Source organism: Oreochromis aureus, linkage group 17 (genome assembly GCF_013358895.1).
Source record: "Oreochromis aureus strain Israel breed Guangdong linkage group 17, ZZ_aureus, whole genome shotgun sequence".
NCBI classification, from domain to species: domain Eukaryota; kingdom Metazoa; phylum Chordata; class Actinopteri; order Cichliformes; family Cichlidae; genus Oreochromis; species Oreochromis aureus.
In genome coordinates, this window is record NC_052958.1 from 23,993,687 (window position 1) to 24,010,049 (window position 16,363).

The window sequence follows — 16,363 nt, forward strand, 5'->3', positions numbered from 1 at the left end:
GAAATATTTTTTTTCCACAATGATGCGTCTTGTACATCATCTTATTATCTTTTGTGAGACGCCTGTGTCATTTCCAGTCAAAAAATAACTTGCTAGTTGAATAAAAGTAACTTTAAGTCAAAATTTGCCAGGGGTATGAATAATTTTGGGCTTAACTGTATATAGAATGCACATTAATCTATTCATCCAAATTGCAGCCAGAAATGATCGTGTGGTCTTACCACAGTTTAGAAATGTGAAGTGCTCTTATTTTTTGAATATAAGTTGATCCAGCAGGAATAGTTATCTTAGGGGTGGCTCGCTGTCACGGTTTCACAATCTCAGTTTTACAGGTTCACAGAGCAAAGATGTCCACTCGGCTAAAACAAACAAAAATCAGGTCAAATCCTCATTCACAATTAATCAGAATAGATTTTAACCATAAAGGCCGAAGTTGGACACAAGATTTATTATAAAAATGCATCTGTTCTCAACTAGCTTGGCTGTTTAATCTCTTTCCGTCACGCTGGTTTCTGCTGTCCACACTACACTCTTTCTCACACTTAGTGTTTTTTTCCTTCCACCAGTGAGTGGCGCTGTGGTTACAATGATTGCCAGAAAATGAGATAAAGGAACAATACACCAAAAACAAAAATACAAGTCACCACCACCAATGAAATCATACATGCTCACACTCATTAAGGGATCATTCTTAAATGTGCAATATACAATTCACATTAGTTCATATTAACCCTGGATGGATATTTTGATGGACAATAACCACTTTGTGAGTGTCTGTCTAACTAGGCTTATGTGGTTGAGGACAACAAACAGCTTATCCTGGAGGGCCAACTCCATGTTGCACTGCAGACCATCGGCAAAGAAGCCAGTTCTTTGACTGCTAAAGAGGTACAGCAAGCACACACTGCCTCAATCCCTCTCTTTGTTTTTTTAATCTAGTTTCCAAAATATTGAACAATGTACATGTATTTTTCTAAAATGAAACTAGCATAAGAAACCTAAACTTAATCCCACTATTGATGATTCTTAGAAATAATACAGAACTTGAAGCCCAAAAGCTAATATAATGTTTTATTTCAGGAGGGTTTTACCTTAAATATTTTATATAATGCTGGTATGATAATTTTTATTTGTTAGATCAAGTCTCCTATAATAGTGTGTGTGTCCATCTTCAGGAAGCTCAGGAGATGGTGCTCCTCAAGTTTAAATCAGACCTGCCTCCTCCAGTCATTCTTCCCTCTGCAGAGTTTTGTCAGCTCATCAAAACCAATCTACACTACCCTGAAACCTGCACACACCCATTTGTGCAGGAAAGGTGAGGCACCTGGCACGGTCTTGTTTTTCCTAACACACTGTTTGGTCCAAGTGATTACAAAAGGTTATTAAACGGATGCATCTCTCTGAAACGTTCCATCAGATTTAGAAACGTATTTTTGGGATAAGAGATGGGGCAGAGTACCAGCAAAGGTTAATGTATAGCTGTCACACTAGGAGAGCCCCCTGGGATCCATAGAGTTAAGTTAAACTCAAGAAGTTACTCCAGACTGAACTAAATTATCTCATCAATTCTGTTTGGCACTGTGTTGGAAATGAATTCTTTTGAAGGTTTGCATAAGACCCTTAGGCACATCGACGAACACAGATTTCCTTTTTGCAAATCTTTATTGTAACAATAACCGTGAAGAACCACCAAATGAGGAAAAACATTCAATTTTTAGGTGATCTCCTTATTTTCTCAAGTTTAGGATTGTTTTGTCATCTTTACTGCTGGAAAAAATAGAAAGAAGACTGCAAAGTAATTAGTAAAGCAAAAGGCTGCTAGCTGGTTAGAGTGAGGTAGAAAGAAGAGAGAGGACAAATAATAATATAGGAGAAAGACGAAGGTTAATGGTATGCAGTGATGGTTACACAATTAAACCTATGGAGAGTCAAAAGAGGTCAGTGTACATATTCAGTGGAAGCTCCTTAAACAGCCTTTGTCTATAGCAACATAAGAGAAGGTTCAGGGTGTTTTGATATAGCTATAAGCACATAAAGCATTATCACAAAGGAACATTAAGCCTTGCCTATAATAGAGCTTGGACTTTATTCTGTCTCACATATCCAAACTCGGGATCAAATATATGATACTATGGGTTTTTAAGATATGATGGTGGCCGATTATTTGGGACTGTTTGGCTTTGTTTGGATTTTTAAAAATAAACTGATCAGAGAATCTCTTTAGAAATTAAGACTTACAGTTTTAAAATGTAGTTGTACGGCTTATAATAACCACATGCACAGAGCAGTTCTTCAGTGCCATCCTAAGACAGGATAATAAGGTGTTACCATGTTTGGCAGTATTTAGCATTATTACATTTATCCATTCCATCCTCTGTTTGTAGACCTTTATTGTTTGTTTAGAACTTTTCCTATTAGCAAATATTTTTTCTGTTAATAAAAAGCTGCTTTTCTCTCTGTGCCTAGTCTCTGTTTGGTGCCAGTTACTCTGACTCTGTCCAACTGCTCCTTGGCTCAGGTAGATGTCATCATTGACTTAAGACACAAAAGCACCAGGTAAGTTTCTTAAAACAAGATGTGTTCCTTCCTCACATGATTGTCTCCATTTTCCTTACAAAGTAAAAGTGTTGTGGACAGCAGATTTCACTTAAATAAGACTGACGTCGCATGTCTGTACAGGAGGAATGTTAGAGATGTAGACATACAATACATGTCTAAACTGTTAAATGTACAAAGTGGCTTCTAGATGTTGAAGCCACTAAGTGTGGGCACATGTAGTGTATGTAGCAGCAACCAAGACAGACTGAGGGAACTGTAAAAACTAATGTTTTCACACCCACAACTCCTTTTTTGCAGTCTGGTATCTGTAAATGCAATAAATGACCACAATAATGACAAAATCAAGGTGATTTCTTTTTTAATACAAAAGTCCCTTAAAGTTACAGAATACTGTAGAGCGATTATGTCTTTGGTCATTTTGCTCTTTTTCAGTATAAAATGCAGTTGATACATACAGTGGCTTGAGAAAGTATTCATTTTTCATATTACTTCAAGATATTTTTTTTTATAATTAAAATTTAGCTCAAGTTTAGATTGAACTCAGAATGACCATGAGAAAAATGGTAGAAAATCTGAGTCACAGAAGTATTCAAACCCTTTGTTGTAGCTCCTAATTATCCTGTGATGCATCCTGTTTGAGTATCCACTAGTAGAAAACTGAAAGAAGTCAACTCTCTATAGAGCATCTCAATTAAATTGCAGTGATACATACCTTAGGACCAGGATATAACACCTTTCTAAAGCTTATAGTGTTCCCAACAGTACACAGGCCTCAATAACTGAAAAAGTAGACCATCAAGACTCGATTGAACTGTGTGAACAAATTGAGTCAAAGAGTATTTCTTTGGTTAGTTGATCCAACAACAATCACAGATACTTGAGTGTATATCGTGTCTATGTTGATGGCAAAATGCATATTTCAGTTTTGTGTGCAGAATGTGAAGATGGTTTCTAACATGAGGTCAAAATAACACATTTTTCTAATATCAGGTGATAAGTTGTGGCCTCTTAAATGTAGCACTTTTTCAAAAGTACTTATTTTTTAACACAACACTTATATTTCTTCCAGCCCAGAGTCCCTGGAGGTCCACAGCTCATTTGCTTGGGTGGGTCAGACCCAGTACAAGCTGCAGCTAAAGCCCAAGGAGGTACTGTGTCTAACACTGCAAGCCTGTTTCCTTCAGGCGGGAGTCTACAATCTCAACACTCCCAGAGTCTTTGCCAAGCCATCTGAGCAGAGCACCATGTGTGAGACAAGTCAGCAGACGGCTACTCCTGCTCTTATAGTCATCAGCGATGCCTGAAACAAGCCCGATGGTCTTCAGGCACTTCTAGACTCTGTGTTTTAACTCCATTCAAGGACCATTGACATTAAATTCCTGGATAGACTGAGCATTTGTTCCGTCAGTTTTTGCAATACTGTAAGAAGAGCTGTTTACATCCTGAATTGTACATCTTTTTATTCAGTCTGCAGTCCTTTCAAAGGCAAAATGGACACTGACGACTGAACCGCATTTGCTGCCCATTCTCTAAGTCTACAATTTCATTATGCACACGTTGTATTTTGTTTCTGGACCAGTGAGTCAAACTGTGTTTAACCTCAACATATTGTCATTTAGCTCTTGTATGCACTTGAATTGAAATCTTTTCTGGAAATTATGTAATTTATTTATATATAACAAATTGGTTGTAAATAGAAAATAAAAGTCTAATGATACTGTAAAGGAATAACAAGGTCATTGCATCTGTTTTTTTTTTCCTGGCAATTTTGGACTGCAGCAGACTGCATTATAGAACCAAATATTCACATGTGGTTATTTGCGTAACTATTTTTAAAATTGGCATGTTCAATAATGATTTATCGAAGAGAGTTTGTAGCACATAATCTGGAGTACACTGACACAACACAAGACTTTGATGGCAGCTTACAAGACAGAGTACAATGAAATAGCGCTTTTATTTTTTAATCTTCATTGGTAAATTATCACACCTGAAGATCTCTTGTCTGTGTTACAGCAAATTGCTTAGTTATCACAGTTTAATTTGCAGTAAAGTCTTGATTCAAGACAGTTGTTAGAAAATTATTAGAAGTAAAAGTTGAAGAGAAACTGACTTGCTCTGGTAACCTGGTTTATAATAGGTTTACCACCTTAATTACGAATGACATGGATAATAACAATTTTGTCAAACAGTTAGTGTTACAGTTGCTTTTTCAATTAATTTCTTTCTTCCCTTTTCTTAATTAATATTCATACGTGAGTTGGTGTTAATGAGACATGTAAATCCCTGCTTTGAAGAAACTGGCCAAATTATTTTCACAATGAAAGTCAAACAACAACCATAAGTTCTCTTTAAAGCTGTACATAAATGTGCTTCTTTGGGTCACTCCACCGAGTATCAGTCTCCTTGTTGGTTCGCGAGTGGTTCATACTGTGGTGATCGTCTGTAGAGAACATAGTGCTGAGTGATGAAAAGGATGTCAAACACAATGGAGAACAGACCCAGACCGAACTTTGTAGGATCACCAAACACCAGCTTCCACTCATCTGAGGATCAAAAGAAATACCGAGATACAGTCAAAATGCTCCAGTGCTCAGATCAACAGTACAGGTTGTAAAGTAGATGCACCTATTTTATCCATTTAAAAATCCTAATTCTTCTCAAGTTATCACTTCTCCATGCCGCCCACAGGGCGAGGTGACGACAATACCCCATCAGCCTCTTATAGCTGAGGGGTAAAATAAGCACAGTAAACAGTTGTACTTTTCATGTCCTTTCTTTCCGCCACTGCAGAAATCCTGCTTATTCCATAGGTTTCATTAAATATTTTTGTATGTACAGTAAACAAACTACTGTAATTACCATTGTTATAAGACTGGAGAATCATCTGGAGAATGCTGAAGAATCCACCAGTGAAGTCCAGTAACACATTGCCAATGCTCCATCCTTCAGTACTCTGTCTTTTGTAGTTCATGTATGCCTGGAAACACAGCAGGAAAGCCATCAACTGTATTCACTGCTGATAAAAATGAATATGGCATAGAACATTTAAGACTTGTACACTGCTCAGAAAAAAAAAAAAAAAAATGAAGCAAGACTCTCAAAAAACACATCAGATTTCAGTACCCAAAGGAACCCAGGGCCCACTGTACCGGCATAACATCTTACAATGGTCTAAGGATTTCAGCCTGTAGACGTCTGTGCATCCCTCTATGGATATCTCTCCCCACTTCATCCTATTCCTCCTTGTATGAGCAGATACTGTTTCTACTAATGGGTTCAGGACCATCTTGGGCCTTTCTTAGTAACTGCCATGTCTCCTCCATGAACTTGAGACTGTGTGCAAGAAACAATAAACCACATATTGATGTCCCATCCTGGAGGAGTTGGACTAGCTGTGAAACATCTGTAGGTTCCAGTAGACTGAACTAATAGCAGTACTCTGTACTATACATGTAAGGAGGAACAGGACGAACACAGCCAGAGCCCTAAAAATTGACCTCCAGCAGGCCACTAGTGCGAGTGTCTTTGCTATAGAATAGCAGATTTGGCAAGTCCAATCTGTACTCTCACTTATATCAGGTGAAAAGAGGAAAAAAAATAAAATATCAGTGGCCTCTGTCTGTAAAACCATACCTGTTATATGGAGGTTGTCTCTCTGTTGCCCCTCTAGTGCACCTGTTGTTAATTACATTAACATCAAACCAGCTAAAACTGTTTAATAACCCCCTGCTAATTAACCCACCAGATCAATTTCCCAATTTGATGATACACTCTAATTAAAAAGTGTTCTTTTTTTAGCAGTGTATTAATCAGGTTAGATGTGAACATTGTATTTCTAAAATGTGTTTACTGTAATAAATCTCTGTAACATATGGCACCGTTACTGAAAAAGAAATGTAGATAGATGCACCACTACCAGTGATGGTGGGCATCAAAACACATCATTAAAATCGATGGAACATCTAACAAAGCAAGATTTTTTTTATATGGTTTCAGTCTAGTATTCATTATTTAATGTGCAAGTCTGAGTCTTACCTGTGGTACATATTTGATAAGAGTCACTGCTAGTTTAATGTAAGAGAAATAGTAGAGGTAGTCCAGCCAGGTGATTTTTTTGGCTACAGCAACAAATAAGCTGATCAAAGCAAACATCCAGCCAATCACCAATAAAACCAAGGCCGTCCGAGAGACTCTCTGTCCACCCCTCTGTAAGAAAAAGGGCACACAGCATTATACACCCGTCCTGAGTCTGAGACATCCTGCCAAACAAACTAACTCTGTGATAAAATGGATTTTGAGAGTCATGTTGTATTCACAAGTCTTAACAATAAAGTTATTACATTAAATTATTCTGCTCCTCTGCTTTAAGTATCTTAAAGCAGAAAGTCTTTAAGTATATGAAATGACATACACATACCTCATACACAGTAGCCTGGCTGATGTAGACCAAACACAGCAGGACAGCATGGAGACTGAAGAAAACATCATTAGCATCCACAGGGTTGATTCCATTAGGGTTCCTCTTCAGAAACTCCTCCTACAGGAGGAGCACACAGTAGCTTAACAAAAAGTATTATGTATGTATTATGCAAAGCCTAATGTTATTCTATACAAAGGCAACAGCCATTAGGTGGATGGTCCAGTGTAGTCATGAAAAACATCAACTGATCATCAAGAAATGCCACAAATGGATGGAATGTCTTCAAATTCACAGACAGTTGAGTGAAAAGATCGTAGAGCTGTTCTCAAGGAGACATGGTGCCTGGCAGTATGTTAAATACAGCTATAAATCTAATTAAGCATTTAATTTTCAAAAGTTTCTCTAGACTCATTGGTACTGGCTGGTATCCTATTCTTCATGTGTATAAACAATGGAGTGTCCATTCAGTGGATGGGGTTACCTTTATATAAGGTATCCAGAACAGTCCTATATTGAAGACGCTGTAAGCAATGAAACCCGTCAGGTTGAGAGCCAGGAAGTCAAAGTTGAGACCTACAACACTGAAGACAAACATGTGAGTTTTAATTTTGAGTAACTTTCATTTTTTATCATTCTATGAATTTCACACCACATTAAACCCAACACACAAGAGAGACTGGAGAGAAAGACTCAGGGCAATCAATGTCCTAGACTCTCCCTCTCTGCCCTGTGTCAGATCTTTTCTTGATCTTGCCTCTACTGATATTGTGTCTAGACCTTGCTCCTGTGCTGCCATGCTCAGTGCCTCTGTGCTGTCCTTTCAGTCCAGCTTTGTCCAGCCACTGGTAGGATTTTTAGATTTTTAAACTTCTGCCTGCCAACAGTACACGCTGTGCAGTGCCCTGTCCTTCCACGATGATTCCTCTTCTTGGTTCCTCTTCTTGCTCGGGTCCTTTTTTAGGTTTCTGCTGCCTAAGGTATTTAACAAGCACACGATCACTTGTGGCCATCTTTCTGATGCACTCATGGCCCTTTATCCTGAATAGCAGTTCTGACACTCACTAGTCCTCTTTCCTTCTGCTTAGCCGACAGTCTCAGGGTGCAGGACTTAGGGTGAAACCCTTCATGCATGGTAAAAAGCTTTCCTGTCTGGAAGTCAGTGACTTCTATTTCTTTCTTTGGCTCTGACAACTAGGTTAGGCGTAGGTGTCGATTGCCTGGCTCTTGTTCTTTCCGTTCAGCTTACTCCTCTGGTCATGATTTATTCTCTGCAGGTAGTTGCAGCTTTTCTATAGTGGCCTCTTCCTGGTTCTCATTTGCCTTCCAAGGTACTTACAGCTATCCTCAATTTCTGTAATGTTGTCTTCTAGTAGTACAATCCACTCATACCTGACTACCTTCACTCTTTTTGGGCTTGAATTGAGCTTGATATCTATGTAAAGAAGCTAATATTTGCTCCATTCTGTAGTCTGTATCCGTAGCCAGTCTTGTTAGGTATAAATCATGTCAAGGCCTGGTTCTGTCTAACTTTTCAAATTTGAAACCCTTTCTTGGGTGTCTGATTACTGGATCATGTTCAGGGAGGTTGCTGTGGTCCAGTAACTGCCTGTCTCTTTAAATCTCTATGCTCTTGAAACTGTACTGGGAGACAACAAACCTTCTGGCACTGGCACTGATTTATGTATTGATGTACCGCCTCATGCTACCAGTAGTGATTTACTTTAGCCGAATGCAAAACTATTAAAAACAAAAGATGAGGGGAAAAAAAAAATCACAACCATTTAGACAGACGTCAGTATAACTACAAAAAAGTAAGAATGATAAGAAAGAAATCTATAAGGACAGATAAAAATTTTAAAAAACTACCTTTTTCTCCTCCAGTTTTCGAAGGCTTGTGGATAAAAAGACACTGACCAGGCCAGAAAGTAAATCCAACCAATGACTTCACTAATTACGGACAGGACATTGCTATGGACAACTATGAAGCGGATCCTGACAGGCACACTGGAAAAAAAAAGATATAGCTTATGGACACAAAGAAACTGGACAGTTAATCAGTTAAAAAAATAAATAAACTGGCAGCAGACATCAGCCACCCTCTGGTAGATCCATCCATCTCATCGTGAGCATCATTAGCTCTGAGCAGTGCAGAATTAACAACTTTCTATCATTTCAAGCATTAGCTTATAACCATTTTGAGATCCAGACGTTTTGCGTGACAAAAAGGGACAAAGAAACCACATTTCAATGTGTTTGTGCTCTGCTGCTTAAACCAATGTTTTGCAATAGCTTGTACAGTCTGGAGAGAATTAAAAACTTAACAGGAGATTCACTGGCATCAAGACTCAGTTTATAAGATTTGGACAGCAAATTTGAAGAAGAAAGTGATTATTTTCTTCGTGCTGGACTGATACCCACCTGTTGAGCTCTGTGCTGTTGGTAACCAGATATGTGGTCACCTGACCAACATCCTGGGCTGTCACATTAAAACTGACAGCGGTAGCTTGTACTGGCATCATGACCTAAACAAAAAACTCATAGATTTTGGTCTCTGCCTACTGTCACAAATACATTTTGAAAAAAAAAATTTAGTTTCATCATACTTAGATAACTCAGGCCTGATTTTGTCTTATAAATTCAAAAAACAGCAGCAAAAGAGTAGCTGGAAATGCACAGGAGGAACTGGAACTGGCCTATCATAATAGTTATGGACTGCATCAACCTCTGAGAGGCTCTTTTTATACCCAATCACTCTTTAACCTTTCTGTAATCAGAGGTGTTGTTGTGTTCATATTATGATATTACAAAGCTATTAAAAAAAACAAACATCCATCCTGACTTCCTCAAAAGTATCCTAGTTTGAAATGTTTTGTTGCCTCATATGCAGCATCATTTTTTCATATTTGGTTTCTTACCTCCTCAGGCAGTGTGATTATAGACGAGTAGTTTATCTTGGAGCTGTATGTTACATTTAGGTGAATCGCAACTGACTGGTTGAGAGGGGAACTACACAAAGACACAAAACGCAAAAGGGAACAATACAAATGTTAACGCTCGCTCTAACAAAGCCTATAATAAATGCCAGTAGTAACACATTTTAATTCATATGGGTATAATATCACTTTTCTTTGGTTCTATCTGCTATGTAATGTAGATAACAATGGATTTAGAAAAGAAAAAACAGAAAGGTTGCTGATGACTGTGAGATGAAGTTGTGTATACTTTAAAACTATGATGTAGCTATACAAGTCTTACAAATAATTCAATGTGTAGTACAAATGATAACTACAATTATTTCAATTAACCCAGAATCCAAAAAGGTTTCCCAGTATATAACTGTAAATGTATTACATGCTGAAAATACTGGTACCGTATACAGAACCGTTTTATTGCAATTTTAACAGGCTTTCTATTATTAAACACACAAAGTACACTTATATATATCTACACTGGTAATATGGCTTATCTAAAATACTAAGTATTACCTGGAAGTAATAACGACGACATCTTTAGAGTATTCCTCAAGTGTTACAGCCTGAGGAGCAAACAAACTCAATCTGGATTCTGAAGCACAAGCAGGGTGTTGGAGGGCAGCGTTAGTGTTAATTTCACATTTTATGTATTCTTCTGCATTGAAATTGATTCATTTAATCATAACAGTTCATCACCAGACATGTTGGTCAACATCCAGAACACCAGCAGCTGAGCAGGCAGGCATCTCCTTCCCAAACCTTGGCCTGTCATCTCTGTAAAATTATGAAAACCTAAAGAAAAGAAAGCAGCCAGAAGGCACTGGAAATCAGAGCTATCCAATGCAATCATAATTATAGTGTAAGACAAGATGATTAAACAGACACTTCAGGTAAAAATTAGGGGCGGGCGATATATCGAATATACTTGATGCATCGCAAATTTTGTATCGTGATATATCCTCATATCGCCCAGCCCTAGTAAAAACTATTACTGAAAACACAATATAGGCTAAAGATCATTTAATGTCTATTATTCAAAGCCAAACCCTCTTCCAAAAGTCACAGGTAGAAGTAAAAAGGTCCTGTTTGTTGTTTCATGTTTTGGTAACATTAATCAGATAAATATCTGTGTTCCAGGTTACCTGGATTTCATGTTAACTAGTTAGATTTGTTTACATATTTCACACTCCGTGTTCCAGATGTTGCATCTGCAGATTTGTCAATTTCTGTGAGCAGGCTATATCATAGTTTATTTGACCTCACAAAAAAGAAGACTGCTATTCCCACGTCATGAAAATGCATATAGGTGTCAATATTATCTTCAGACAGCAATCCAAATTAAGATAAGTGCAAATAATTATAATACAGCTGCATTATCTCATTATATTGTATAAAATAAATAAATGTGCCTCATCATTCATCACACCTTTCATCACATCAGATAGCTGGGCTGTTTGTTTGTGTGTGTGTTTACCCTCAGAGTGACTTATTTGATTTAAAATCGATAGGCATGATTTAAAAAGAAGACACTGAGCAGTGGATCACTCATGATGGAAACGAAAGTTTATCACTGACTCAGTTTGGAATAATCTCTTTCCAGTTGTCTGGTAAGTAAATGCTGTGTATTTCAGCACGTGCCAGAGAAAGTTTAGAAATGGAGCTGTAGTGCCTACCACTGATTTCATTGACTTCACCAACAAAAGTGATAACCAGCAGGTACTCCTAAATGCATGTCCATACATTGTACGTGTAACATTACAAAACAGTGTTTTGGTCAAATATACTGTATTAAATGAAACTCGTTGAGCTGATTCATACCTGTGTAGCTCAGTAAAATAATTCACAGTTATCTTCCTTGATATGCTGCCAACCTGCTTGAAAAACTACATTCTTCTCTTTTGGCTATATGGTGTTACTGTCAGCCTGAAGGCTTCATGATTTAGTATAACTGCCCTTGATAAGTGGTGATAGTCACAGTCCACAGTCAAAAACTTTGCCTCTGTCCTAAAACTCTTCACTCAGTCTTCATATGGAGTGTGAATAAACTGAACTGACGGAACTTCCCCCACATTTCAGAAAAATCTAGGGGATGTACCACCAGGAAGTTTAATACAACTAACACTGTTAGTATAGAGAGGGTTTTATTTTTTGTATAGAGCACCAAAGCCAACTTTATATAGAGCAGACAGGACAAACTCATCTTCCAAGGAATCAAATGCATCAAATGAAGTCTAAGAAAATAACAAAGTTGTCAGAGATAAAGCGATGTCTTTATCTTACCTGTTTGGTCTGGAAGAACACGTACGCACAAATAATAAAGCAATAGGTTTGAGTTAACTAATGAACGAATAAATCTTTACTCGAACATATGAAAACTACTCGACAAAACACCTCCTCAGCTGTACTTCCCTAACAGATCACGGGATATCTTCTTCGTCCTATAACACACGCTCCTCGGTGTACTACTGCCCTCCGCAGGGTAACTCAGCTATAAAGATGAGTAAAGATGAGTTGGTGCTGCTGTTGCAAATATAAAAGTGGATTGAATTGCTTAATGACGTTCAGGAACAAGATGTATTTTATGTTATTCAATCCCCACTGCAGCCAAGTCAACATACATTGTCAGATCGGCATATATGCAGCTGCTATATTTGTTAGACAAAAATGCGCTGTGAAACCAGCAGTAACCCTAACCGTATGTCCTTACGTTAAATAAACATGATTCATTTACCGTTTGTCGTCTCTATTCTGAATTGACAGCTCCACACAAGGCAGAATTATTCTAGAGTGCGAATTATTAAATGCGTACATTTAATAATTATTAATTAAATGTATGCTAATCTGATTGGTACGCTAAGATGACTGAACACCTCGGCGCATTAAGGAGCCAACCCACCACCACCAGGTTTGACTTTAATGTCATTTTAGTTACGTCAATAATTATAAAATACTCATTTGGGAAGCATGAGTAACATCGTACATCAAAGCTCAATTTTCCCAAATCGTAACAGAAAACGAAAATCAGAACCCCCTCGCCCCGGAACGATTCCGGGCCATATACTGTTTCACTGGGACCTTTATTATATCAACTCCTGTGTCCGACCTTCTATTGAAGAGTTTCCTGTCACAGTTTAGCAACCTTTACAGTGCTCGACATGTTTATAGTCAAACTTTGTGCTTCACGTGGTTCGTTATCAAGGTTAGACTGCTGGATTAATATTTTACAAATATAGGCATTCTAAGATTATTTATGTCTTTTGTTGGTTTTGTTTTTTAAACATTAAACCCTCTCAGTTCAGACGAAGAGTCATTTTCAAATTCCGTTCAATCCATGAGTCTAATGTTAACGTTATATTTGGAAAAGATAAAAGTGTTGCTTAGATTGGATTTGTCCGTGGCATGCTTTTTATGTGTCTGTACTGATTTTGTTGTGTTCGTCTTTCAGTATAGGCAGCTGTGTTTGGCCTTTGTTCACCCGTTCACATCGGCACGGCCAGGCTAAGCTACTCCACACTCAGATTCCTCAGCTCAACTCTAACAGAGCGTCAGTTGCATGCTGTGGTCGGCAGAGATACGAGAGGGTGTATCCTGTGATGTTAGTCCGTCCTGATGGGTCAACAGTCGGCATCCGATACAAAGAACCCAGACGCATCATTATGGTTAGTTTACCATATCTAAAGCCAGTAATCCAAACCATCAGTCAGTAGCAATTGTATGCAAATATTCGGACGTCTAGCTAAGTAAATCCTTAGGAAGTCCGCTTTGACAGACCTTACAGACTGGAGCCACATAGGTCTTTCTGTTCTTGATTTAGCCAGTGTCATGCTTGCGTACCACAGTGGGTTCCTACATATTTCTAGGCTGTTTCTCTCACATGACATGCTTAATCTGCCACATCCTGTGGAGAGCATGTATGCCTAGACCATCTGAATGTTTGATAATGAGTTATAATGAAAATGTCAAAAAAAATGTTGCTTTTAAACATGACAAAGCTTCACAATATTTTTTTAAGCTTATGTTGTTGTCAATATCAGACAAAAATCAAAAGAATAACTCTCATAAAACATTGGGCACACTGCAGAAGCTGAGATCCCCTGGCTTGCTGTTTGTCATGAGTCTTAAAGATGTGCAGTCTCAAAGCAAAAAAGAAGAGATCATGTAAATTACGTCATCACTGTTATTTTCTAAGACTTGTCATTTTTCAGCTAGATGACTTCATGAGCATATATGAATAATGTATGGGTTTGGGGGGGGGTTTTTGTTTTTTTTACAGTTAAAGTTTTTCCAACAATCTACTCTTTACAACCCAAACCCAGCCCTCCACATACTAATAAGAGGAAAGCAGACTCAATAGATAATAAAAAGAATAACAAATTGCACAGGTCCTGTAGCAGAAGCCAGTGAGCATGTCGCTTAATATTTTGCTTATGTGAGCTGATGTGTTGTTTTTAATTTCATTGTATTCATCTGTTTTGAAAGATGCCGGTAAATCTGTCTACTCTGTCAGAAGAGGAACGTCGACTACGGCAGAAGAAAAGAGAAGTGAAGAAGCCTCAAAAACAAACAGGAGTCCAGTATGAAGATGATTTCAAAGTGGACAAATATAGCCACTTGTGGAAGAAGAAATAAGAGTTTTATATGCAAATGAAAAGCATACTCATACAGTATCCATAAAAAATAAGTTATGTGTCTGTGTTTTGTTTGTTTTTAAGTGATACTGCAAAATGTCAGGGATCACCAACTGAATTGTAATTGAGTTGTACTTGGGTAATGTCCACACCAGTTCAGTTTTTAATCCCCCTTGAAACAGAGACCTCTGGAAATACTGCTGAACTTGACAGTATTTTAGTCTGTAAGGCAGAAACAGACATTTCAAAACAGCAGACTTTGATTGGCTCCTTGGATCTTAGTGAGTCCTTTCATGATTTGGCATACCCATCACATAAAAGAAAATGGCCTTGCCTATGGCTACTGATGAATTTTATATATTAGTTGCTGAGCATGCCAGGGGCATTTTTGCAGTGAAAGGCAGAGTTTTGTTATGCTACCACTGCATGAAAGAAGCATAGAAGGTATGTGTCCGTGTATGCTTTCAGACATGTTGGTATGAGCAGTAAAAAAAATATGTATGTTGCTGTTCCCTTATTTTCAATAAAGTAAATTGAAAAGTTATGTAGACTCATACCCGTTGGTTAAAAATAGAAGGGTAGGGGTTCTCATCAGGAACAACTTGGGTTTCAGTGACCTTGTGTTCTTCCTACTTTTCCTTCCTATTATGCTGTATGTTATATTCCCTGTTTGTGGTAGTTCGCAGAGTCGTTGTCAGGTGAAGGCAGTGTTAAAAAAAAAAAAACTTGTCTGTGGGCTACTCTTGGTTGTGCTGTTGTTAGTTTGTCAGTCAGCTGCAGAGAGAAGTAAAGGTATGTTGTATAAAGACCTTAAGAGAAACAAAGTGTTAAGAACACAAAAAAAAAGAAGTCTCCACTCAAACCATTGTCTGTACTTTTATGGTATAAAGTACACAGTATTTGATGTACAGGTCATGCATAGGCCAGCGACATACACCTGGGATTTTAGAAAAATGTACACCAGCACGTAGGTGAAAAACCCCTGTCCATCTGTCTTATTGGAAACCTATATGGAGACGGACACATTTGTGGGGCTGACTTTTAAGCAGATGTGCAACCCACTATATAGCAACTGTCCCTGGAGTTTAGCTTACGATTACTATTGCAGAACATTTAGGGAGCATTCCTTCAAAGATCCAAATTTGGAGAATGTTCTAGTAATGTTCCCTGAAAGCTAAGATATCCTCCAGGAAATGTACCTTGGAATTCTTCTGATTACTTTTGTAGAACATTCCTAGAACATTCTCCAAAAACTGTAACCTGCAGGGAACATTACCTGGAAGTCCCATGAAGGTACTACAAAACTATACTTGTTGAAACATTCAAGCAACGAAGAACTAAAAGTTTTCTGAAGGCTACATTTATAGAACGGTCCTAAAACCCATCCATTCACTTATCCTTTTCAGGGTCGCGGGGGGCGCTGGAGCCTATCCCAGCTGTCATAGGGCGAGAGGCGGGGTACACCCTGGACAGGTCGCCAGTCTGTCACAGGGCCAGACAACCATTCGCACTCACGTTCACATTCACACCTAGTGGCAATTTGAATTATCCAATTAACCCAGGGGTGGGCAATTCCAGGCCCCGAGGGCCGGTGTCCCTGCAGGTTTTAGATCTCACCTTGGGTCAACACACCTGAATCACATGATTAGTTCGTTACCAGGCCTCTGGAGAACATCAGGACATGCTGAGGAGATAATTTAGCCATTTAAATCAGCTGTGTTGGTTCAAGGACACATGTAAAACCTGCAGGGACACCGGCCCTCGGTGCCCACCCCTGAATT

The 16,363-nt window shown here is 38.3% G+C and overlaps 3 protein-coding genes across 5 annotated transcripts in view; 2 read left to right on the forward strand and 1 right to left on the reverse strand.

Moving 5' to 3' along the window:
- The window catches only part of trappc8 (trafficking protein particle complex 8), a 33,711-nt gene extending 29,342 nt beyond the window's left edge, over positions 1 to 4,369 (forward strand). For all 3 annotated transcript variants that reach the window (XM_031740530.2, XM_031740531.2, XM_031740534.2), the window contains 4 exons: positions 787 to 888; positions 1,176 to 1,315; positions 2,467 to 2,556; positions 3,629 to 4,369. In XM_031740530.2, coding sequence (XP_031596390.1) covers positions 787 to 888; positions 1,176 to 1,315; positions 2,467 to 2,556; positions 3,629 to 3,863 — 567 coding nt within the window. In that variant the 3' untranslated portion in view covers positions 3,864 to 4,369. The remainder of the gene's footprint in view (positions 1 to 786; positions 889 to 1,175; positions 1,316 to 2,466; positions 2,557 to 3,628) is intronic.
- A 123-nt stretch (positions 4,370 to 4,492) lies between these two features.
- Positions 4,493 to 12,389, reverse strand: ctns (cystinosin, lysosomal cystine transporter). Its single transcript, XM_031740535.2, has 11 exons — positions 12,235 to 12,389; positions 10,651 to 10,746; positions 10,468 to 10,546; positions 9,898 to 9,988; positions 9,401 to 9,504; positions 8,849 to 8,986; positions 7,464 to 7,563; positions 6,980 to 7,099; positions 6,598 to 6,768; positions 5,422 to 5,539; positions 4,493 to 5,105 (listed from the first exon to the last, which is right to left on the reverse strand). Exons 2-11 carry the CDS (start codon positions 10,724 to 10,726, stop codon positions 4,957 to 4,959), a joined length of 1,146 nt encoding a protein of 381 aa, XP_031596395.1. The 5' UTR covers positions 10,727 to 10,746; positions 12,235 to 12,389; the 3' UTR covers positions 4,493 to 4,956.
- Positions 12,390 to 13,038: 649 nt separating this feature from the next.
- mrpl55 (mitochondrial ribosomal protein L55) lies at positions 13,039 to 15,126 on the forward strand. Its single transcript, XM_031740544.2, has 3 exons — positions 13,039 to 13,153; positions 13,400 to 13,613; positions 14,434 to 15,126. The coding sequence occupies exons 1-3, from the start codon at positions 13,110 to 13,112 to the stop codon at positions 14,581 to 14,583; spliced, it is 408 nt and encodes a 135-aa protein (XP_031596404.1). The 5' UTR covers positions 13,039 to 13,109; the 3' UTR covers positions 14,584 to 15,126.
- Positions 15,127 to 16,363: the final 1,237 nt, after the last annotated feature.

Excerpts from the sequence above, each read along its gene's own strand:
- ctns (XM_031740535.2), bottom strand. The coding sequence starts at position 10,726 with ATGACAGGCCAAGGTTTGGGAAGGAGATGCCTGCCTGCTCAGCTGCTG. Across the intron at positions 9,505-9,897 it reads TAATCACACTGCCTGAGGAG|GTCATGATGCCAGTACAAGC; the intron begins GTAAGAAACCAA and ends TTTTTTGTTTAG. Across the intron at positions 8,987-9,400 it reads AACAGCACAGAGCTCAACAG|TGTGCCTGTCAGGATCCGCT; the intron begins GTGGGTATCAGT and ends TTTTTTTTCCAG.
- mrpl55 (XM_031740544.2), top strand. The coding sequence starts at position 13,110 with ATGTTTATAGTCAAACTTTGTGCTTCACGTGGTTCGTTATCAAG. Across the intron at positions 13,154-13,399 it reads TCACGTGGTTCGTTATCAAG|TATAGGCAGCTGTGTTTGGC; the intron begins GTTAGACTGCTG and ends TTCGTCTTTCAG. Across the intron at positions 13,614-14,433 it reads AACCCAGACGCATCATTATG|ATGCCGGTAAATCTGTCTAC; the intron begins GTTAGTTTACCA and ends CTGTTTTGAAAG.